At 35.6% G+C, this 26,666-nt stretch overlaps 1 protein-coding gene across 1 annotated transcript in view; it reads right to left on the reverse strand.

Moving 5' to 3' along the window:
* The window catches only part of Prm (Paramyosin), a 153,495-nt gene that overhangs the window by 41,907 nt on the left and 84,922 nt on the right, over positions 1–26,666 (reverse strand). The window contains exons 5-9 of the mRNA XM_081744655.1: positions 23,477–23,555; positions 19,386–19,505; positions 18,164–18,289; positions 15,342–15,538; positions 4,053–4,185 (exon numbers count right to left, since the gene is read on the reverse strand). Of these exons, the coding sequence (XP_081600781.1) occupies positions 4,053–4,185; positions 15,342–15,538; positions 18,164–18,289; positions 19,386–19,505; positions 23,477–23,555 (655 nt within the window). The remainder of the gene's footprint in view (positions 1–4,052; positions 4,186–15,341; positions 15,539–18,163; positions 18,290–19,385; positions 19,506–23,476; positions 23,556–26,666) is intronic.

Consider the following 26,666-nt stretch of genomic DNA (forward strand, 5'->3'; position numbering starts at 1 on the left):
AATTGGTTACCAGCGCATTCAGAGGTACCTGTGTTAAGGATCCATTTCTCGATTATGCTTTAAATTAGATAAATAATAATGGAAGTGTGCAAGTGAATGCTAACGTAATAAACGTTTTTGTACGGTATATGTGGCATTCGTGATTTTCCTCTCCCTAATCTTCAGATGGAAAGAATCAGTTCATCCTTGTTTTACTGATCTAGTACTCCCCCTTACGCACATGTGTTGGAGCCTTTTTTTATTTTTATTTTTTTTTACAGAACACAACACTCTTTTAAAGCGTACATATCTCACCCTACACTTGTATCTGCTACTACAACTATTGTTCACGAAATAGAGAATAACTGATGATTACCCGGCTACTTGAATGACAGTGCTTGAATAATAATAATAATAATAATAATAATAATAATAATAATAATAATAATAATAATAATAATAATAATAATATAAAGAATATCTATAGCTATCTACCTCACTCACTTACTCAATGCCCTATGGAATCCGGAGGTTCAATGGAGCGTTCGCAAAAGCTCTACAATAACTACTTTCCTTAGCCAATTCAATTCAGCTTCTACTTTGTATTCCTATCTCTGCGAGATTCATCTGAATATCGTCCTCCCATCTGCGCCTAGGTCTTCCTAATGGTCGTTTTCCAATTGGGTAGCCAGTTAAAACTTTGAAGGCGTTCCTAGTTTCTTCCATTCTGCCTACATGATCTGCCCATCTCATCGTACTAGACTTGATGATCCTAACAATGTTTGGTAAAGAGTATAAATTATGAGGTTTCTTGTTATAGAGTTCCCGCCATTCCCATTCGTGTTCCTCTTGGGTCCGAATACTTTCAAATGCTTTCAGTCTGCATTCTTCCCTCAGAGTAAGCGACCAAGCGTACGGCACAACACGCATGATTTTTGTTTTATATATTTTATGCTTGAAATTCCTCGACAGAGTTCACGAAGACAAAACATTTAGAAAGTGAAAAATAACACGAATTTTCTGCTTTCAGTCGACATTTAATTTCTTCGTAGATATGGTATTGGTCTCTTAAGATCAATCCTAGATATTTGAAAGTATATACTTTGTTGAAAGTATTATTTGACGCATCCATAATTTGCAGTATTATGATCGCGGCAAACTTCTATGTATTTAGTTTTCTCTGCATTTAGTTCTAAATCCATGTCCCCGCAAGCGTTTAATAAAACCTTTGCGTTTCCTTCTATTGTTCTCCTGTCATCCCGTGTCAGATTTATAGCAGCAGCATAAAAAATTGAATCAGAGGGTAAATATCTCACCCTACATCTTTATCTGCTACTAGTTTTACAACTATTGTTCACGCCATAGAGAATAACTAATGATTACTCTCCAACTGATGATTAAATGTATCCCTCTCTCTCTAAAATTAATGGTTCTCAATCTAAACTTTGGATTGTTCGCAAGCACACCAGCCGTTTTCGGCTCCACTCTGGTAGAAAACAATGTTAAATGAAAAAGTTGTTTCCAGACCAGCAGACTGTTGGAACAGAATGTACGAGCACGCTAAAACGACACGGGGAACGTTCACATTGTTGTGTGACGGGAACCAAGAATGTCTCAAATCTGTTCCCCAACAAAGCCGTATTATTGGTATAGTGAGAGCCCAAGAGAACAGCCTCCGGAACTGGTAACGTTGCTTTTTCATTTAATATAGGGTGCCTTACTAGTGTGGAGCCCAAATGGACGGTGCGATTGGAAAAAAATCCACATTTTAGATTGAAAACTACTTATTTCCAACTACTTCTTGTTAACCTCAACCATAGGTTGGTGGGCAACATGGGGAATTTTAAAACTTTTCTCTCGATTGAGAGAGCTGTTTTATACTTTGATAACGCCTCGTCTTCGTAACTGCATCTAGATATTCTATCCTAGGTCTTCCTTTCCTGGTTTTCCTTCTGCCTTTTCCCCTATCAACACAGTGATCTAATCGGAGTGTCGAATAAGATGGCCAAGCATGATGTTTCTTCTTTTTCCTATTATCTTCATGATCTAACGTCCTTTATTAGCTTACTTTAGTACGCCTTCATTCCTTTTAGTTTCGGTCCATGATATGCGCAGCATTCTGCGTTAACACCATGTTCAAATGCTCCCAGCTTGGATATTTCAACTTTTCTCAATGTGCACGTCTCTGATCTGTAAAGCGCCATGTTCCGTACCAGTGTCTTAATAAATCGTTTACGAACGTCCAGCGACGCAATTTCTCGATGTTAGCAGTCCTCTATTCCTATTGAATGCTTGTTTAGAATGCGCTATTCTTGAACTTACGTCTTTTTCACTTTTTTCGTCCGACGATATTAGACTTCCTAAATAGGGCAAAGTCTTTACTCATAACGAAGTTGGTTTACGGTTCCCAATTTTTGATACACCCATTATATATTGGAGCTCTTTATGGCCTACGCAGAAATACTCTCAATTTTACACCGTCCGATTCTATATCGAAGGCATATTGAATCCTTTTATTCGACTTATTTCCCGTACTTTTTTTAAAACTAAGGCATTTTGAGATATTTCAGTTAAAAGTTCTACGATTATGCTTTCTACGCTAAGGGAGACGATGATTAAAACAAGTGAATTATGATGGAATTGGTGGAATGAGAAAGTGGGAGGAAACGGAAGTATCTCGAGAAAATTCACGAACACGATGTTGTCCACCATGAACTTGCTTGGTCGGGGATCCAACAAGGACTTAGGACTTAGATTTCTCAGCCTTCATCATCTATAGCCATTTAGGTCGTCATGATGAGGGATGGTGTCCCTCGGCGAAAGGGAAAGAAGGAAGCGAACTGGGACCTATAAGTTAGTACCAAACCGGCATTTGCCTGGTGTGAATGAGGAAAACCTCATTCAGGGTGGCTGGCCTGAAAAAGCTTTCTACACTTTTTCGACCGAGTGCCCCCACAGGAACTCGAACAATGTACTTTACGTCCACAAGCTTTCACGTCCAGAGTGGGCTGAAACAAGGAGATGAGTTATCGCCATTATTATTCAACTTTGTTCTTGAGTACACTGTAAGGAAAATCAAATATAGCAACCAGTACCTAGAGCTGAATGGTATTCACCTCGTTATGACGTACGCTGATAAATATAAGGATTGTTAGGAGAACAATAGAAAGAAATACAGAGGTCTTATTAAACCGTTGCAGGGACATGGGTTTAGAAGTAAATGAAAAAAAAAAAAAATGGAAGTTCGCTGCGATCGTAATACTCCAAATTATGGATGCGTTCGATAAAGTGGATACTTTCAAATACCTAGGATTGATATTAATAGAACAAAATCATATTCACGAAGAAACTAAATGCTAGAAAATTTGTGTTGTTATTCAGTTCAAAATCTCTTCTCTTCGCGAATTCTGTCGCGGAATTTGAAGCTTAAAATATATAAAACGATAATCACACCTGTTGTACTGTATGGATGCGAAATATGGTAGCTTACTCTGAGGGAAGAACGTAGACTATAAGTATTTGAGAACAAGATCCTCAGACGAATATTCGGACCTAAGAGGAGCGAGAATGGGGAACAGTGGAAACTTTATAACGAGGAACTACGTAGTTTATACCGTCTACCCAACATTGTTGTCATCAAATCCAGGAGGCTTAGGTGGACAGGTCATGTAGCCAGAATGGAAGAAAGTAGGAACGCTTTCAAAGTTTTAACTAGAAGTCCAATCGGAAAACGACCATTAGGAAGACCTACGCGCACACGGGAGGACAATATTAGGATGAATCTCACAGAAATAGAAATACAAAGTAGAATTTGGATCCAGTTGGCTAAGGACAAAAGTCAATGGAGAGCTTTTGTGAACGCGGCATTGAACCTTCGGGTTTCATAGGTCATAGTGTTAGTAGGAAATTGCATTGAGAATTATATTTGCAATACCTTAATAGTCAAATATATGATGTGTCAGAAAGTGTGTTACAACGTATATCTACAGTTGTAATTTTAAAAAACAAGACCTTGCTTTCTAGGAAAGTGTTTTTCTTTGTGTATCTGTTTCTTATGAAATGTTTCTTCTTACCTTCTCCAGATCGATAATAAGAACCTCCACTTCGCTCTGGAGTCTGGACTTTTGTTTCTCGAGGGCGGTCAGTTTGGCCATCAAGGTCTCAATGTGCTCCTCCTGCTCCTGGATGCGGGCGGTAAACTTGCGTCTGATGAAGAAAGGAAACAGAAAAATACAAATAAATACATAATCACGTCATTGTTAAGTACAATATCTTAACACTTGGATTCGACAGAAAGGGTAGCAAAAGAAAGCAAGATTTTCGCGGTGTCAGTAATTTGGTCACTTCCGGTGTGAAATAAGGGAAGGACTCGAGAACATTTAACACTCTCAAATCCAGGTTCAGAAGGAGTTCTGAAAATGTAAGATAAATCCTAGAAGAAAATCTTACTTTCTGCACATACCTGCTGTAGCTAACGCGCCAGATTCCTACGCATGTACATCCGCACTTTCATGCGAGTCCACCAGCTTCAGCCTGCGCTGAACCACAATAGATACAATTCTTGCTTATAGTGACACAGCACAGGTGCCATGTGCCAGATCAATAATAAGTAACAGAACAATACATGTTTAACATTTATTATCATCTTACTTTAACTTTGGTTTGTATATTCTTTATAAAAGTATAAAAAGAAAAGAATCTCTTAGTATAGAAGATAACCACTGAAAGTCCTTTGAGACCCATTGAAAACAAATGATATCGGAATGAAGATGCGTCATATTTGACCTACCCATTAATGTGTACAAGAGGAGACGTTTTCGTGGAAAAAGAATTTGTTTATGCTCCAGAATTATTCTGGAATATGTTGAGTAAATAATTACGAAAACTTGGTATACACATGACTTTAATACTGTGGGAGTAAGATCTCTCTACCACCTAGGGATGGTGTCGGAATGAGTAACATAAAAAAATAATTGAAAACGACCAATGTTAGTGTTTAATCCACAGTTTTCGGGGCTGAGATAAACAATGACATTCTTGATGCTTTTAAGTTCAGGGTCACAAATTAGTGGGGTATACACTCCTAGCATCCCAAGGAGTAGGGGTGGAAGGAAGTAATATGTAAAGATAATTTGAAACGATCGATATTCGTGTCGAATCCACAGTTTTTGGGGTCGCTGAGATAAATAGCGTCACTCCCAGGGTCAGGTTCAGACCAATGGCATGGAGCGGGAGAAGAAATTACGGGTGACATTACTATTTTTTACATTCTTTTCTTTAACTCATAGTGGTTGTGATCTTCTCGAATCTTGCAACTTTAATTTGACTTAATTTTCGATCTCGCACAAAAATGAAATAATGTACAGCTATAGAGATCTGGTGCCAATAAAATATTCCATCTTACTTCCGCATATTTCTATATAATCATACTAATATATAATAATATTACTTGGAACTTATGAGGAACCTTAAATTGACAGTGTTTCATCCTGCAACCTTATCCTATTCCGCTATCCAACAAAAAATGTTCAGGAGTTTGTATGTTTAGTATTAGATATACTATAATTGCAAATTAGGAGAGAAGATATAGGCCTTTATTGATTATTACCGTTTTTTGGTAATTACTCCTCAATGCTAAGTCCGATCTGAAAACGCGATCACTTACGATACTTAGAGCGCGCTCTCTGAAATCACCATATCAAATTGGGTGAAGAACGGTACAGGGACCTGGGAAATGCAGTTTTTCGGTAATTATTCCTCCATGCTAGGTCCGATCTGAACATACAACCCCTTACTACACTCATCACGCTCTCTAATATGTAGAAATCCTTCCTGAATAACTCTATGACAGCCATTTTGTTGTAGTTTCGAATAATCGGTAGTATTACTTAGCATCTAAGGGCCTTATGCTGAGTTGTTTTGACGTATGATTAGCGTCATACTAAAGGTCTGACTACTGCAGGAAACATATGTTAGTTGAACTCTTTAGCACGACACTAAACACGCGTCATAACGACTCTGCATAAGACCTTAAGACTTCAAAGTTGGCTAAGCCGTTGACAGTGGTTTGTATCCACTTCTCTACTCACCAGGAAGACATAAGCTGCCTACTGTATTTCACAGAGTCCAGAGACAATTCAACTAAACAAATCAATTAACTGCTGGTTTTAATCAGTGACAAAACTTAAAAATGCAAGCTATCGTTGTGTTGCGAGCTCAAATTTTCCTTAGCACTACCACTTCACCTCTATACTCACTTCACTCCCAATGACTATACACAATTTAAAATACGATTACTTATGGTCAAACCGAATTATGATGCTAATAGAATAATCTAGTATATAAACAAGTGACTCTCTATTCACAATATGAAACTACAGTAGATATCCAAACTACACGAATTCATTACTAAAACTTGAAGTAGTACATCCATGCTTTCCTTAAAAATTATAACAAATCATACTAAATAATAAAATATAATACAAATGATAAGAAAAAGTAAAAAAGTAAATTTGTTGTCACGATAATTACTTACATGAAAGATTAAATTTCAGTATATTGTTATATAACGCAGAATCATATTATTGAACTTATTTTATTTTTGGCATATAAAATAGTTTATAGACACATAATAATATACTGTATAATACTATTAGGTAATGTAAAATCTTTTTAATTATTGATACAAAATAAGGTAAAAACTTCCCGGAATTATATTGTAACTCTTAACGGACATAATTAATATAAGAATACATTTACCTAATCGCCTTCAACGTAATAACCTTCGAAATAGACACAGTTGCTCTACTGTTACTGCCATTGCAGGAAACACCGATGAAAGTCATCTTTTGATCCCTTCATATTAATTTCGATCTCTTCCACGTACTAGGTGATAAAACGGGTAATTTGGGGACTATTTCTAGCTTCTAAAGGAACCAAACATTCCGATGTTGCTAAACACACATCAAGACTATCAAAGTCTCTGAAGATTTCCCCAATTTGAACATTAACATTCTGTTTCCGCGTTGCTCGAATTTCGTCATTGCGCCAACTGATTACCACACACATTTCCGTCCAGCTACACTACTTGTATGATGCCTGTTATGACTAGGGACTGCACTGTACAATATTCATTGTGGTTGCATCACAAATGCCGGGTTTCTTCTTCTTCTTTTTTTTTTTTTTTTGACTTCCCCTCGTATAGCTACATATAACATGAGGGATGAAAAATTTATAAACTGATTGTACATCGGAGCGCTGACCATCTTTTCTTTTTACTTACGCATAAATACATATTTTAAGAGTAATTTTCTTAACAGAATTATTTTTTGCTTTTATTACGTTAGTATCATTATTCTTTAGAAAAAAATTCTACGGCTTATTTCATTTCTTAAGGAAAGCATGTTTTTTGTTAATTTCTTTTTTTTATTTTCACGGATTTTTTTTCGTTTCTACTCCTAATTTTGGCAAATTTCTTTCAGGAACATAATTCAGAGAACCATTTGAAATTTTATTTATTTTGCTGGATACCAACTATCGAATTTAAACCGCACATTATTAACTGTACTAGAACACTTGCCCGCATTTCCATTTAGTCGTACTGATGCAAGTATCCAATCTGGTTACTAAACTTGCCTTCACTTGCCATCGCTCGCGCGGTATTTCTATGTGAAATGAGTACTGAGCTTTGATAAAGAAATGAACCTGCCTACTAACTCACTTTCACCTATATGTGCGGACCAGCATCTAGAACCTTCCCAACTGCACCGGATGGTCAGGCTGCCTCTGGGTGAAAAAGTGCAACGTAAAGAAATATTTTCCTTATTCTACAAATTGGAAGTAGAAAGTTTACTTCACTTGCCTGGTTGGATGTTTAGAAGGTTGAAGTCTCGTCTGAGCATCGAGGCTATGAGACATCTGACTAGTTTTATTTGGTTTTCAAACCACACGAGCTCTCCACGGGAATCAAATCTACTATGTACCAGGAAGTTTATTTAGTTCACTCGCGTTTGTTTTCTCTTCTTTATGTTCAAATTTCCGACGCAAGTACGCGTAAATAAAAAAATATGAGATAAAGTCTCGGCACGAAACGAAGGTGGAAAAAAACTTACGAAGTTTCCGAATAGTATTTATAAGTTAAGCGAAGGGGGTTAGAAGCCCGATAGGGCTCGTTTTATTATTGGTTCCTATGAATATTCTGCTGAAATTGTACTTTCGCCAAAAATAAAAGATAATTCATTTTTTGCAAGAGCGCGAGTTACTCAAGCGTGTTGTCAGAAATGCGACGTGAAATAAAAGAAAGAAACCAGTAGTAAAAAGAGACACAGGAAACAAAAAAGATTGGCGAAAATTCCAGTGGAACGTAAGTGTTTTACGCATATACCCACCATCATTGACACGCCTGCTTCCTGCGGACGCAGTCCCTTTCTGCTGCTCTGCTTTCCCTGATTCGGCTAATGCCTTTAGTAGCCATTCAGCACAAATAGGTATGTTTTTAAGTTAGCTCGTGTTTCATACTGTTCCCCTAAAGAGAATCTGCACCCATTAATGCAACTCCCCCTCTATAGAACATTATCTAAGAGAGTAAGAGTGCATTTCCTGCTAAGAGAAGATTACGTCATTAATGTAATTATATCTCAATATATTGGCATGGCACGGAAATTTAACACTTAAATTTCCCGATCTTCATGAATAATGTATTTTGATTTCCAAGGGGCTTTATCTGGTTCCCCAGCGCCATGCATTGTGTACCATTGTTTTGACTCCACACACCTACACATCTGCCGACAATAATTAGATTGAAGATTATTTTCCCTATCTTCAGTTCGTGATACACTAAATCAAATTTCAATCTCTTCAATAAATAGCAGAACACGACAAAAATTCTTTCTCTAATTTGTTTATCTTCGAAAACGTCCTTTCAAAACAGGAACACTTGAATTTGAATTTGGAACCGGAACCGCACTTATGAATCGTCAAAACATAACAGCACATATTATTTGTAATTTTTTAAAAATTAAAAATGCATGATTCTGAAAAAGCATCCTATATCATTCCACTCATTTCTTCTTGTACAAACAGAATGAAAAAAAATGACAAATATTTAAAAAACAAAACGCGGCACATCATGTTTACCGCTAGAAGACAATATAAAAAACTCATGGATCTAATACTAACCACGGCTGCAGCTTTTGAGCTATGTCGACCACATCAGTGAATTGTTTTATATGGAAATTGATTATGAAACGAGAATTAAATAAAATTATGCAGTAAAACTGCTAAAGTGATAAAAAAAAACTAAATTGCACGATTCCAAATGATTATTCACAATTATATAATATTGATTAAATACGGAGGTGGGGCGCAAAAAGATGAATTGTTATAAGCAAAGATGGTTATAAAACACATACACACAAAACGATTGGATCAATGTTCCGTTAAGGGGGTCCAGTGTCTTTGACACCACTTCTTTCTATTGATTTTCGTTTGATTACATAATATAACGTTATATTCGGTTAGGTTAGATCAGGTTAGGTTAGGTTAGGTTACCTTAAGGGGTCCAGTGTAGTTCTGGACCCCCTTAACGGAACATGGACCAAGAATTGTACTAGTAAAAGAATTGTCAATATGCAGAAAAGGATTACACGTAAAAAAAATAATAAAAAAAGTTGATGTAGAAACAGAATGGATTCCAAGTGGAACATCTTCGCACCAGTATCCAAATTGAAATATTCGGTATCTTCTTGCCTTAGATCTTGCCTTAGCGAGATAGATCTGCAGGCAATATTAATCGGTAATTTCAAAAGACAAAGATGAATGAACAAAAGAAATCTTTAGAGATGGTTATAAGACAGGGCCTAAAATTGAGTGGAGTACCCCACACTTTGTGGAACTGTAGGAAAGGAGTGTGGAACTGTAATTCTTAAAGTGTGGAGTGGTATTAATGTGAGTACCTTACTTTTCTCGGATTATGTATTTAAACGCGTTTAGTGTGTCAAACTGTCTTACTGATTCAATACATTCATTATGCAATGGGTTACTCAATTCCATATAACTGCTAGTATATGACATTAAGCCAGAGTTAATACGTATAGATGTATCCTAGATGGCAGGGGAAACCATTGCCAATTTTGAGGTGAAGGAACTTTTTAACTATATTTAGTTTTCAAACGTTTTCGGTTGCATTCATATAGTTTTAAAATATGCAACTAACTGCACGTTTATCTATTGTTTCAATAGTACATTACGCTTTTCCGATATAATGAAATATGTTGTTTTGTAGATAAAAATTACACGATCCTTTGAATCCGTTATAGAAATATGTACTACCAAAGATAACATACATCAATAACCGCCAAAAATTTAGCCGAAGCACCGTAGACTCTCAACAACCAATCATAACAGGAAATATTATCCGTGCGTAAGTTGCATGGGGAAAAAATCTCGCTAGCCGGCCCGGGTTAAGTCTTTTGTCTATAGATCAGTGTTCGCTGTTTGGTGACGATGCATTGTTGTCTTCGGTAAAGTAATTTCATCACTTTAGAAACAATAACGAAAATGGAACAGAGGAAGGAAATAAACAAACAAAAAGGAAGCCAATGTTCCTCGTCTTTATGCCTGCAGACACGACACCTGATACATGGTTCTCATCTAGTTGATTTACCGGTACTTTGTGCCTACAAGCAGCATAGGGTATTCAATTTTCCTTGTTGCTGGGCGTTCGACATTAGGTCTATTTATGTTTATATGGAACGAAATTCAAAGCCTTAGTAAAACTATACAGGGATCCCTCCAGGAATTTCTTAGTGTGGGCACCCACTACTGACTAAATATTACCCGGTTTTGAGAAATCGCGCTCACAGTTAGCAGTATGAACAGGTACAGAAGGCAGTAGCCTATAACGCAGTAAATTTGAGCCAAGTTGGGCATGTTGGGGAAAAGAGTACATGGTCTTGTCAGTGGAGAAGTACTTCACCAACTCGGAGTATTTTCATTCTTTTCACGTATTAACGCGGAAATTCTAAGTGCGGGTAAGGTGCGGGGCGGCGTCCCGGCGATGTTAAGTGCGGAAAACGATGCCCCACGTTGGAGGGATCCCTGAAAATAGGTACGCTTACTAATATAAGAAACGTAACATCTGTTTCTGTTCCTTCGTCATTACTTTCCATCGTTTTGTGTATGCTACAGTGATAATGGGGAGTAAGTAGAATGCTGTAGATTAGACCCCCCCGTATCGCTTTTATGAACCTATTTTATATATATATATATATATATATATATATATATATATATATATATATATATATATATATATATTCAAAATTATAGGCCCATGTTGAGTTTACAAGTGTTGTTAAATATTGTTACGTGTTTTTTAATGGTTTTATTTCAAGAAATGCAACTTACTGTGCTTTTGCAAGCTGAAAACAACATATGTCAATGTGAGTGCAAAAACACAATAAGTGCAAAATTACTAAAATCTATATGATAAACAGTTAAAAATCTGAATTTTTGACTGTACAACATACAATCGCAAACAGTATAATATCTGTCAAATCTGAAAACTTATTCCTAAGTCGCCACAAAGTTATTTGTCCTGATAGAGATCTTTTGCAGTTCGCAATGCAATATAGAGAGGGAACATCGTGCAGTATGTTGAAATGTCTGGATGCTAAAAGCCTTCTCATGAGAATCTGTGGAAATCAGTCATTTCATGCTCTGTGAACAAGTCTATCCCGAGTTGTTGCTTCGAAACCATTTTCTTCTTATTTTGAAAGACTTATAAGTGACTACAACACATTGAAAATAGATAACAGACTCCCTTTGGCTCCCACTACTGTGAAAAATTACCTTCACGTTAATATAAATATGAGTCCGTTTGAAGATTTTAGCCCAACCCCTGCTGTTATGAAATGGCTGGCCAGAAAGGAAAGGCGTTTTGAAGTTGGTAGGAAGCCAAAGGAACAGCCCTGGTATAACGGTGTATTTGCCTCGGCAGAAAACAGACTGAGGCAGCGTGATGATCACGGAAAAATGACTGAAATTCTTATGTAAGAAAAAGTTACTTTTTTCTTCCAGTGTGACTATTTTTCTTACCGGTTAGTTTCCTGTATTTTATGGTTTAATACAATACAATTAAATATGCCAACATTTTTCTACATAATAATAATAATACAGTAATAATAATAATAATAATTTTGATCGCAGGTAAACATGATGTACTGGACAGAACACTGATTATATGTCAAAACAAATGGTGACTAAACTAGTTTTTCTATACTATATAAAATTTTTACCAGTGTGGAGCTGTGATTTCGTTGAATTTTAGGCCCTGTTATAAAATGCAAAATAATGTAATGTTACAAATATAGGTGGTAAGTATGAAGAATAGATGGGAATAAAAGAAAAATCAGAGAAACCACATTAAAACTATGCTTAATCATTTTGTATTTTGATTCGATTTTCTATTCTACTATACAGTGATGGCAGTCTCAAACGCAATTCTATTCCGATTGGAAAAACGTTCCATCTTTCCTGTTTTTTTTTTTTTTTTTTTTCTATATTAATTACCAACCATTGGGAGTCATTCTGTAAAGGATTACGTCAACACAACGCAAAATCTACGTTTTAATTTGTGACAATAAAGTTGTAAATGTTCTTTTTATTTTTTGCGTAACGTTTAATTCCAAAGTCTTGTTCGAAATGTGGTCCTTGTCCTCCAATATGCAAGTGAATCACACCGAATCACTTCCACACACTTTTGCAATCCGCTTGGAAGAGTTTGGGCGAATAGAACGGTGTATGGAGATTGGGTTTGGGTTCCAAAGCGCACAGCGACCGGGAATTAAAGCCATTGGGTGTTAATATCCTTTCGTTACCGCAAGAATATATGTCACCCTTAATTTTATTTCTTTATTGCAAGAGGAAGTGATAGACAAAAATTAACATTTTCAGTTTTAATGTTAATCCACTCAGAGCAAAAGCAATCAGAGATTGCTAGTAATGGATTTCTGATATCAATTCAGGTTCTGATCTTATTTCTTTACGTCAGCTTGAACTTATGGATGTACTACTTCAAGTTTGAGTAATAAATTCGTGTAGTTTGGATATCTACTGTAGTTTCATATTGTGAATAGAGAGTCACTTGTTTATATACTAGATTATTCTATTAGTATCATAATTCGGTTTGACAATAAGTAATCGTATTTTAAATTTTGTATAGTATTGGGAGCGAAGTGAGTACAGAGGTGAAGTGGTAGTGCTAAGGAAAATTTGAGCTCGCAACACAACGTTAGCTTGCATTTTTAAGTTTTGTCACTGATTAAAACCAGCAGTTAATTGATGTGTTTAGCTGAATTGTCTCTGGACTCTGTGAAGTACAGTAGGCAGCTTATGTCTTCCTGTTGAATTGAGAAGGGGATACAAACCACTGTCAACGGCTTGGCCAACTTTGGAGTCTTAGGGTCTTATGCAGAGTCGTTATGACGCGTGATTAGTGCCGATTAGTATTAGTGCCGATTAGTGCCGTGCAACTGACATATGTTTCCTGCAGTAGTCAGACCTTTAGTATGACGCTAATAATACGCCAAAACGACTCAGCATAAGTCCCTTAGATGATAAGTAATACTACCGATTATTCGAAACTACAACAAAATGGCTGTCATAGAGTTATTCAGGAAGGATTTCTACATAACTAGATGTAGTGGCAATTGTTGCTGATAAGTTGTGTCCCAAAACGGAAAGGATATAATGTGGGGCGAAGTGGGAAAAGTCAGTAATAATGTAAGGCGTGGCTTAGGTGAGAAATTCCCCCGGTGACATATTTAAGATCGTGCTCACGTAGGTTGCCAGTATTTTTGCAGTACTGTTTGCTCCCACCCCATGTATTGAAAATCTCTCGTAGGAAAACTTCTGAACTTATTACGGGTACTTGTACCTGACGAAAATGAACTAACAGGTTAAAACATACCAAGTGATTGGCATCATGAATATTGTGTTGGTGTTTCCCATAAAGATAAGTTCGTTTGCAGAAATTGTTGAAAGTGAGTTTACATATGTGGTCAATTAATGCTTTATAGATGTCATTGCAAGAAGTTCCTACCGTAAATAGAAACTTGAAGCAAATAGAATATAGGAACAACTTATATAGCTTCCAGACAAGAGTGTGTTAATTGCACTTCAATCTATGACAATGCATGCACTCTGCGATTTATGAAACTATATACAGTGAAAACGAACTATTTCTGGGGTATTGATTTTCTCTACATTTTCAGGAGAAGCACATTGTTTTCCAGTACAATTGCAAGTTTTACAAAATGGACTGTATACTTTAAGCCTGAAAATGTATTATCTGATTTTGCAGTGCATTTAGGATAGAGTAGGCAGTGGTGCTACTCAGCCGGTTAGTACTGGTTGTTAAAATATTTAGAGTTCGCAGAACCGTTTGTTATATCGAGACAATAGTAAATTTTACTTCGTTATACCCAGGAGCAGTAAATTTTAGTTTAACTATTCTTTTTTGGAAATTCTTACAGCTAATGGGTTAAACATATAATTTCTGAGAACAAGGTATAAAAGTTTATTTCTTAGTCTCAGACGCTCAGATATCAAGAATGACAACTGGGATGACATGAGTATAATGGTAAGCGATATTTATATTTTAAATGCGTACATACCATTATCAACAATTGTCCATCCATTGCTGGATTAAGATCTTTCCAATACCTTTTGGCAACCGTCTATCTTGGATAATTCATTTCCAAGACACTTACACTGTTATCTAATTTCCTTACACCACCTTGTATTAATGTGCTGTGAAGATCCCTACTTGTCATTTGTGGTGTCCAGTAAAAAATGTACTTCTGTCTATCTCGTTTGGTTTGTTTCGAAAGAGAATTAAATCTATCCATTTACCCTCTGTCTCTGTATATATATAGATAGATAGAACGGGTTGTTGAACATTGTTTAGAATAACCCACTGACAGTAGGTATATGTGTAGTAGTGAAATATGTTATTTTATGCTCACTTCGCCCCATGAGGTTATCCGGCTTGCTCCTTCTGTTGGGACAAAGTAGGTAATTCGTACATCTCCTTTAAATCATGCACTACATGTTAATTCTTACACATATCGGTACAATTTCACTTGTGATAATTAACAAAATGAACATTATGTCTGTATCAAGAAAACGTTCACAATATATACTACCTGCCACGAGAACATAGTTTATAGTTGAAGTATACACACTTCGCCCCCATTGATCCTATATAAATTGATTCTTTAATTAATTTAGTAACAGAATGTGTGCTTGCAACATTGGATAATTTATATTTGTAAGTTTGATTACTATTTTCCATACTTTACCTAATATCCTCGACTTCTTCGGCTCGTGCAGCGGCCTCTGTCTCATATTTAGACTTCCAAGTCTGGGCATCTCCATTGGCTCGTGTGAGTTGCCGCTCCAGATCGAGACGAGCTTCGGATTCCTCCTCCAGCTGGACACGGATGGACTCCAGTTCAACCTCCAGCTGGTGCAGGCTTGCTTCCAGAGTGGATCTCCTCTGGAAAATGCACATTAATTTAGAAAATGATAGAAACAAGTCATACAAGTTAGTTTTTCTTCTAATAAGAGTTGTATGCGAGGTATTTGTAAATTTATAGTGTTTATATGTACCTTTCCAGATACAACACGTTAGCTATTTTACACTGGAATATGTAGCATCAATAATAGGCAAAAAATAATACAACAGAATATCAAGAAAGCATATTAAGAAAAATGTAAATTTTTTATAATGTGGACTGAAACAATATTTCAAGGTTAAGACATCTTTGGTAGATGAGAAGTCTGTTGAGTACAGTAGAAAGCCTAAACATAAACGGCCTTTGGATTGTAGCATATTTAGTTTTCGTAATACAGAACAGACTCATATTCCGTGTTGTGCGAATGGCTACTCTGATATTATGAGATGTAAGAGAAATAGCTTAATTCCAGGGAATGGGGGGAAGCAATGGTAGCCCTAATTCTAAAAGCGAGTGGGTTGAGTTCACAAAAACAACGAAAAGACCTGCTATACACTATAGGATAGATCCTAGAAAATCTCTTACGATTTTTCCTAGAGTCAAAATCTCAACGTGTGTGGCATCAGATCGCATGTCATTTAGTATGTTCTCAACGATCCTATGAGATTACTCTCGTTTAGAGCACTCTTTATTTCGGAAAGCAAATTTGTAAAAATTCGATTTAAGTGACATCAGGTGTGAGAAAGTATTTTTTTTAGGTATACAACTTAACAATTGACAAACATGGGCATAATTATCCTGGTGCTATCCTATTTTGGATCTCACAAACTTGTGAAGTGTTATATAATTTTGAAAGAACATTTTACAAGAAATCCCAATATGTGTGAGCTCCATCTGTGAGTTTAATATTTCGTGAGAAATATATATTGCATTTCTCAAGCACTTAATCAGGTCAGACAAAAAAAAATCTTGACGTGTATGGCACAAAAAGGTAGGATTTCCTAGAGATATGTCGTAACATTTTTCCGAAGATAAATCGTAAGAGATTTCCTAGGATTTATCTCATAGTGTATAGTAAGCCAAACACTCGTGTGAGGTGAACTGTGGGAAAAATTCAAGTTACAATCAACAGCATAATGAACATGCTTTTTTCGAACTAGAAATAATTCCACAGTTCAGCTCACATGAGTGTTAACATTGCTTTTGTAGACTCAGCTTATTCGTTTCTAAAATGAGGGTCATTTTTCCACATGTCCTTTAACTTTTCATTTGCTATTTTAGGAAGAAACAAGATCAGCTTTCTTGAGACTGTACTTTATGGTCCTATATTCAATATATTATCATAGTTCCATTATTTAACCACGTAGCTCAGAAACCCTATGACGAACAATAGCTAAAAGAAGTTGAGAACCGTGTCTAGCTTGGAAAGCTGTTAAGACAGGCTATAGATCAAATAAGTGAACATCATTCCGTTACAGGAGAAATCAAGGTCTTGTAATAAGTACTTGGGTCAGTCAGAAAGTTAGTTGCATTCCTTCGTAAATATTTTCGGTCAAAGGCTATTTTGATGAAACTGTGTGGCAACACTGCAGACATCGAGCTGTATTGTGTGACGTAGCAGCTTTCACGAAGCAAGTGGAGGTGTTCCAGCCGTAAACATGTCTCGACAGCTGCAAGTGGCGTCCAAATTGGAAATGCGTGCATTGATTCGTTTTTTGTGGAAGAAAAGGTGTAACTGCACTGAAATTTATCGGCAGTTGCATGAAGTGTATGGTGAAAATGCAATGTCACGTCAAGCTATCGAGGAGTGGTGCAGTATGTTTGAGAACGGACGTACAGATATTAACGATGATGAGTGCGAGGGAAAACCATCAACTGCGACAAATCCGAAAATCGCTGCTCGCGTGAATGAATGCATTCTTGCAAAAGATCCATAACAATAGACGAAATCGCTAATGAACTGGGTATTTCAGATGATAGTGTGCAAGAATAGTTATCGGGCATTGGATGGGATTTCTTTGCAGAACGCATAGGAAAGCTCGAAAAATATTTAAATTACGGAGGTTATTACGTTGAAAAGTAGACTGTGAATGGAACTTTACGATACAAATAAAGTTATTGTAAAATTCCTATCCTGTTTTATTTCTTTAAGCAGTGCAACGAACTTTTTTGACTGACTCTCGAAGCTAATGTCAAATTTTGAACTTTTGTAAATCTATATAAGATTTCTAACATTGGATATATTTCTTTTTTCTTTCTTTTTTTATTTCTTTTTTCTTCTTTTTTTAGTATGTTCACTGGAAGTAAGTTTGTTAACAAATACCTATTAAAATAGATTATTACGGGCTTGTCATTTTGATGATCTATATTGGTGATAGTGTAGTCTTGTTTAATACAATTTTTCTTGAGAAAAATTGTAAGAGAAGCTCATTTATTACGATTTATCTTTAATGACCGAGTTCTACATCAAGAGGAAAGTCTTGATAGATCATTCTTTAACAGATTGTGAGCTGTAACTAAGAAAAGCATATGAACATATCAGTTGAAAATCGGAAAACATTTGTTCCTTCCTTACCAAACTGTCTCTGAATGTATAAGTTAGATTTGTCTGAGTAAAGTGTGATGATATTCTAAGTTTTATAATCCTGAAGCACTTAGATACTAACCCTCTCATCGTCCTCGAGTCGTCTACGTGCATCCTCAAGTTGAGTTGCTAGCTGCGACTTCAGGTAGGTGGCGTTCTCGATGTTCACCTTCAGCTCCTGTACCTCCTTTGTCAGCTCGATGTTCTCCTGTAAAAAGAATTTGTGCCTGTCAATATATTTGTAAATCAGTAACGCTGTAAAGAATTGAACTTCTGCAAACGAGTGCAAAGATACAAATCCTGCAGTTCAAATATGCGATGCATCAACTTAATTGGGCGGGTTAACATTACAGTTAACTGCACAGAGATTCGTCAGATAGCTTACTAAACAATGATTTTTCTGCTATTAGCTACAAAGTAATGGGTTTTGTCTTTCTAATGGATCTATTCTGATTGTTAACTTGAATTACGATTACACATCATTTTCAAGCTGAAAGTCGCGTATACATTTCAGAGGACAAAACAGCTAAAAATTCACTTACACTTCCTTAATTCTACATGAGGAGCTTAGAATAAAGAACTATAAAAGTCCATTTTTAGTTTAAAAAATATTTATAGATCGGAATATTCCCCCAAGATCGCAATGGAACTGCACACATTAGATTATAGGAAATATTTCAATATTATCTAAAGCTGAGAACGCGAGTGAAAAAAGTTTCCTAATAAGGGAAACGTAGTCTTTACCCTGCTTTAATTCATTTCTTTCTTATGTAAAGGATGTAACTTTCTATCTCTACACGAATAAGTTAGAGGAATTTATGTCAGAGAGATAGTCACTAACATAATGCGGAAGTGGATAAATTCATAATTTTTCAGTTCTTCTAAATGCAATATCTAATTCTAATTCTAATTCTAATTCCCAATGCAGGTTTTCACTCTAGCTAACTTACTTCCAACTTTCCATATACTCTTCAGAGCTTCAAAGGAAAGGAATTTGTTACCCTAGTCGTGCTCTATTGACTAAATGCTAACGCTTAAGTAAATGTACTAGAATATCATCTGGGGAGAACATTCAAAAAGTTCCTTGACTACTGTAAAACTGTCATTAGTATCGTATTCCTCACTTTTGTCTTTTATTAAGTTTCAAGTTCTTTCCCAAACACAAAAATAAAGTGATTTGATCGTTCTCTCACAGACATTGTGTGTTTTATATCATACTTTGGTCCCTGTTGCTTGCTTGCAATGGAACTAATTGATAATCCATGTAATTTCTATGTATCTAGGGTACTCTCTTTATGTCTTACCTGAGATAATCTTGTCTTGTGGGAGGTAATATCAACGATGGTGCGGTTGAGCTCCTCAATCTTGATGTTCAAGTCATGGACGGTGATTTCCAATTTCTCAACCTGCTTTACACTCACCAACTAGAAAAAGAATGAGTAAATGAAACATTTAAATTAATATCTGAATACTTATGTGGCTAATTAAAACTAAAGGTGCTTACATTAATGCTTAAAAAAGAAAATAATATTGATTTCATTTTTAGCTTTGATAATATTGTAATATAACACATGTTTGTGTTTATAAAACAATTTATACATGTTTCTATTTATAAACAACAAAAACTTACGTTAGAGTACTACAAGTCACATAACGATGAGAGAATAGCAGCGCTACTGCCTCATCTGGAGCCTTATACAACTAGGAAGATTCCATGGACAGCCTTAGTTTTAACTGGTTAAATTTCCTTTCTGAGCTTGCAGTAAAGCCTAGAAAGTACCTACGATAACCTAAAACCTTAACTATCAATAGAGTTAAAGTTGGTTTAAAGGGACAAGTTTTGCCAATAGATGTCACTACAGTCTTCGTATCTCTCTTATGTATTTTTTACCTTTCACGAAAATTCACGATTTCTCTTACAAATTTCTGCCTAGAGACTTCAAATGTTTAGAGAAGGAACTTCATAACCTATCGAAGACAACAATCCGTGCCGATTTTTTAATTAGAATTTTCTTCATTGTTGAAATGGCTTGATTGTTGAAATGGATATTCAAACCTGTAACAATATAACTGTTTCAACAATGAAGAAAATTCTAAATAAAAAATCGGCACGGATTGTTGTCTTCGATAGGTTATGAAGTTCCTTCTCTAAAAATTTGAAATCTCTAGGTTGAAATTTGTAAAAGAAATCGTGAATTTTCGTGAAAGGTAAAAAATACATAAGAGAGATACGAAGACTGTAGTGACATCTACCGGCAAAGTTTGTCCCTTTACACCAACTTTAACGTTTTCTATTTGCAATGTAGCTTTGTAAAAAAAATACATTTTTGGCTTGCAGTGAAGCAACGCATGTTTTACACTTTTCTTTTTACATAGCTTGCTACTGAGGGATCTTTTCCAAAACCATTTAATAAAAATAACTTTATACCAACTTTATATTAAAAATTACATTATTATATTATATTTGCAAAATAAAGTTTATAATAAATTTTATAATAAAAGCCAATAATAAAAACAATTCCAAATTATAATTTGCTATACCAAAGCTCTACCTACTAGAATAAATAAATAAATAAATAAATAAATAAATAAATAAATAAATAAATAAATAAATAAATAAAGGAAGAATGGTACAATGTTCTTTGATGATAACTATTGTTTTAGCCCACTTCCTTTTCCTTTACCACTGTGTGCGGCAGTCGAATTGACGTTTAAAGTTGAGAGATACTCTCACGTCAACATATCTGTTTGCAGTGACGTTTCCAATGCTGTGATGCAGGAGTCCGATTAGGTTCACATGCTGTATGTTCGTAGCGAGTCGAGCTGCTTATCAATATGTAATTTTCGCCCACTAAAAGTTAATTTATCACCGTAGGGTTGGCAATCGATCAATGCGGACTCATTGGTTTATTCCCAACGTGAATTTGACTACCGTGTAACAGAAAGTATTGATTCTTCTTTGAAACCTTAAGTTTCAAGGAGAAAATATTTCTCAATATCTAACCTGGTGCCTTTACTTAACCTTTACAAAATATATTCAAGCAATTTGTAATATTGTCCCTTCTTAGTCTAAAATATCTTGAAATGATAAAAAAAGAGCACAGTCTATGCAATATCCCATAATAAATATTTTAATTTATTCGCACATTTTTTTCGAAATCTATTTATTAACATGTTATTTCTTCATGTTAATTTCACTAAAATAAAAGTTTACTTTTGGAGAAAATTTACAGAACATTATAGAAATATTCTTTCTGGGTTGTCGGATAATACAGAAACATACTTTTATACAAAGCTGACGCATCTAGATTTATTAGATAGTTTCCCTTTTGGCTTAAAGATACTACCAAAAGAAAAGCCTGGTCTGTGGTCTGAAAATACTTATGATACGACAGTCATACGGCATGATACGCTGAAACATTTTTTTTTTAAAAAATGCTATTAACAATAAGGGGTGTTGCCGATTCATAAAGACCATCAACCGCAAGAGCATCAAACAACGTTAAAATTAATTAAATGATCCGAAGTAGCTCGCAATGTTGATGCATGAAGGGGGATCCGCTTATGGTATGGAGTTCCAACATTATTAACATAAGTTAAACTATGATTAACGTTTGATTCTTTAGAACATATTGCAGCGATTTTCTGAAAAGGCATGAAGACTACCGCTTTGTGGTCTCAAGAGCCTTTTAGAGTTATCTATATAAACTTTATAAACTTTTGAACATGATATTAATAAAATAGTCCATCATTTGAGAATATAGTCACTGAACAAATCGTGTATAGTGTGAGATGTACAGGAGGATTCTCACGTTGTGGTTCTCATGTCACTAGAAATACATGAATGACTTGACTGTGGTACGCAACCAGTCTTGAAGAGAATTAATAACAATTTCCCAGGACGAAGCCCTTCGTAGAAAAGTAGGTTAATTAAGATATAACAATTGTGTAAACAAAAGGTGTAGCTCTTAATCGCGCACTTACATTTACATGAGAATGTTTCAGACCTGGTTCGCTTTACTCGCTTGGGCTCGCGCTCCCACGGACTCCGGGTCGCTACCCTCAGTCGACTAGAGCTTCCGCAGGCTGTTGGCTGTTGCAAGGATATTTCAGATCGTCTCCAGCCTAACTCTCAAATATCACACGTTTCAGTTTGCAATATTCTAGATCACATACTGATTTTCCGATTTGATTTATGCTACGCAATTATTTTCACAGAACCGCCATTAAAAGTTCTTAACTCATATTTTGCTTTGTGTTGCATTGCGGTAGGTAAAGTTTGCAAAAGATGATACGGAATGAGGTCCCAGATGAGCTAGGTATTCAGTAACGAAAGTAAGAGAATGCTAATTGTAAACCATTAGGCAAACACTAGCGGTCTTATTTACGTTAGGATAGTAGCTACCTTTGTTGCGACATTCTTACCACATTTAATATTTTAACGTAAGTGAATCCTAACACATGCAATGAAAGAATTATCAGTGTTACACTGTACGCCACATTACAGTGTTACAGTGCAAGGAGTTTTGTTTAATCACACTATGCACAACGTGAAAATTCAGAAATTTATGTAAAATATTTTGTCGTAAACCAACTCCTTGAAAGCAGAAAATTGTCTGGTAAATAGGCAACCACATTAACAACTATGTTGTGTGTGTTGCATAGCACAAGGGGAAGTTGATTCCCTGATATACTAATACGTAGGAAAATGTGGGGAATTAATTTTTGATTGGTCATATTTTGGGACCAAAGTGGATGAAACATCTCCATCAGTGAACTTGATTCTCAAATTGTACGCCAGTGAATTTGATTCTCCACTTGTACGCCAGTGAATTTGACCCATTACATCCTAACCAAAATTGATGGTGATGAATTAAGCAGCTCTTGAGATTTACTGACAGAAAAATATACTGTTATATGACTTAACCTACAATAGAATGCATTATCTGGAGGGCATAGTCGAGGCAGATGTAGCTACCTGGAGCAAACGCCTTCTTTCCCTTCTGGCCTCTGGAGTAATTTGCTCCAGTTGCTACATAGCATATAAAGAGTTGCCAATTTTTTCCCCTAAATAACCGTTAATTTCTGTCTCTTCACACTTATTTAGCTATATACAATACTGAATTCGTGTTTTGTTATTCATATTATTTTTGTTTTAGTTTGTATTTCCTCTCAATGTGAATTTGATTTTTCTTTATTTTTTATAAATGAAAAATATGTAGTTTATTTTTTTCAGTTTTAATTGTTTACACTATTTTCATGTATTTTATGAACAATACAAGCTCATATACTGTATGTACAGTGCATGTTTAAGTGTTTGGAGAAGGTTACAGAGCCTTAACTTTGTTACTTAATGAAATTCATAAATAAATAAGAGCATAAATAAAATACGTACTCGCTCCTTGTTGGATGACTCCAGCTGTGCCAAAAGCTCATACACTTCTTGTTGGAATTTCGCCTTTTCCTTTTCGGTTCTGCAAGGAGACATGAGACCCATAAGTATCCAATATTGACATTGCTAACATATTTCTTAATTACATTGATGTTAAAAATTGAAATTCGTATCCAGTGCTGTTTTGTCCATTTCAGTTATATGATAAGTAAATATATAATGCTTATATTCGGTGATAATATCTCCTCACGTGACAAGAACTTTCTAGTTTAGTATTGTTTCTCCTGTCGAAAACGACACGAGAAGTTTGAGGGTGGATCAGAAACTAATGCCTCCCTCGCTATAATTTTGTTTCTATTACAACTACTTAACTATCTATGCATGGTATTATAGAGGTAACCTTATTCTACTAATGTAGTCTTTTTTTATTTTTCAGATTGACTACTTAGAACCATGGTTCTGAAACTAAAACAAAGAGTCGTCATTGAGTTTCTGGCAAAAGAAGGTTGTCCACCTGAAGAAATCCATAATCGCTTGAAAAATACTTATGCGGACGTTGTAATGGCCATCAGCAATGTGTGGCGTTAGGTGACAATTTTCGAAAGGGAGAAACAGAGATTGTAGATAAATTGAGAAGGTGTCGGCAACATTAGTCACAGATGCAAATCGAGAATGCGCTGATGGATTGACTCGAGCAGATAGGCGCATTACAGTTCAGAATGTTGCTGATGCGTTGAACGTCTCGTATGGCTGTGCCCAAGGAATAATTGGTGACTTCAGATATCACAAAGTTTGAAATAAAAGAGCTTTAAAATCGTGTGTCAAGAAGCAAATCCCTGAATTTTTCCAAAATGGTTTTGATGCCTGAGTTCAACAATGGAAAAAAATATCTTCAAAACCATAGAGACTATGTTGAACTGTAGTTTCCTGTAGAGGACACTTCAGGATATGATCTGAAATACCTTTTGATCTTATATGTTCATTAATATATTTTTGTACCACAGGAGGCATTACTTTTTGAGACACCCTCGCACATTGTTTTTGGATTCGAGACGAGGCGAGGCATTTCACGAATCTGGTAGTTAACCATTTCATCAAAATTTGCATTGTTAAAATCAGTTAATAGTAATTCTGTGTTGTGAGCGACTTTTAAGTTCGCTTGGATATCAACTTTAAGGAACCTGGGTGATATACAGGATGTTTCAAAACAACACCGACAACATTTGGGAGGAGATTTCTGGTACCAAGATAAGACAAAAAGTATAGACCAACCTGGGTGCACAAATGCTTCCTTTTGGAGTTATAGCTACCGAAAACATAGAAAGAAAGAATTTTAAAGATCCATAGCTCAAAAACTATTGGACCCATGGTAGTCGGATCAAGTCTTCACTTAGGAACTAATATGTGCCATATCCAAATATCTAAGTTTCACAATCCTCCGGTACTTCTGCAACAATTTTTATAGAGGCAGTTGGTGAGTACTTCAAATTATATGCCCATAACCAAACTCCCTCTATAAAAATTGTTTTGTGAGTACCTTAGGATTCAGAAAATTGTATTTTTGGGTAGTGCACATATTTAGTTACTGAGTGAAGTCTTGACCCGACTACGGCACGACTCATAGTTTTGAAAGTATGGACCTTTAAGTTCATTTTTTCATGTTTTCGGCAGCCTACAATTCCGAAAGGAAGCATTCATGCACTCAGATTGATCTATATTTTTTGTCTTATCCTAGTGACAGGAATCACCTCCCAAACGTTGTCGGTGTTGTTTTGAAAGACCCTGTATACATCTTTTTAACTAATGTTAATTACCGGACAGCTTTTCCTATACAGCATTTGAACTTCCTAGTACAATTTAACAATTCTACCAAGATTACTTCCAAAAAATACAGTACTTAAATTTAGGAAACGGGTATCGAAATTTTCGAGACGAGACTAGAAGACCTTATTTCTCGTCTCATGTGTAACACTACTCAGTAATGATTTCAGGGTGTGGATCGAAGGGCAAAGGATTCTCCCCCAAAGTACTGAAATTCCCCTCAGAACGAAGTGTAGTTTCGGAGCATAGTCGTGGGATATTAAAATGAAACAAATGTTTGCTTATTTCAACTAAATCATTTCGTGTCATGTAATGAGTGTCCCAAAATTTCACGCAAGATTTGAATTTTGTTCCTTTTATGCTGTAAGGTATTGTCAACGAAAAGAAAAAGATAGCTGAGAGCCAACGCGATAGCTGAAAGTTCAGGGTTATTAAAAATGGAGCGCTACACGAAAGAACAACACGATTTCATTGTTGAGCAATTTTTTTTTTTTAATAAAGGTTTGATAGTTACAGTTCGCAATTTTCGTACAAAATATGGTCTTAACAGTGATTTAAATTCATCAACTGTGAAGAGATTATTTTTTTTTAAAATAGGGAGACTGGATCAATTTGTGATCTTATACACTTTGGCCGTCTTTCAACAAGTCGTTCAACACAAAACATCGAAGCAGTTCGTGAGAGTGTTGCTGAAAGTCCAGGAACATCAATTTGAAACCGTGGTCAAGAACTGGACATTTCGAGAAGGTCTCTACAGCATATTCTCATGAAAGATTTGAATGTAATGTAACGCCTTGTTCTTTTTGTTTTGGATTTTCTGAACTCTAAGGTTTATTCCAATAAGCCCACGACCATCCACACCTTGAAGGAGGAAATTGATGGTTACATCAAAGAAATTCAGCCACATTTATTCAAAACGATCATAGAAAATTTCAACAAAAGAGTGTAAATTTGCCAGCAAAGACACAGAGGTCATTTACCAGACATGCTATTCCGTACATAACCCTATGCTGTATACTTTACGAATCAATACAAATTTTACATTTTAAACTATAAATCTGTGTTTTCTATCAAAATTACTTCTTGTATGAATTATGGGATATCCGATACATGGAATGCGTTCTCTTTTAGGTTTACCATCTCTTTTTATTGCCGAGGCTACGTGGGATGTAGTCCTGAAATTCGAAATATATATATATATATATATATATATATATATATATATATATATATGCACTCCTATCGGGATCGAACTGGGATCTCTCGCAAAAGAGTCAATAATAGTGACAACCGCGATGGAAATCTCAGAGTATTTGTTTCAATCTATACACATTTGGATTTTTGAGTTCGAAAGCTAACCAAACTTAGGCTC

This window comes from Thermobia domestica, chromosome 17, assembly GCF_964235325.1.
Source record: "Thermobia domestica chromosome 17, izTheDome1.hap1.1, whole genome shotgun sequence".
In the NCBI taxonomy this organism is placed as follows: domain Eukaryota; kingdom Metazoa; phylum Arthropoda; class Insecta; order Zygentoma; family Lepismatidae; genus Thermobia; species Thermobia domestica.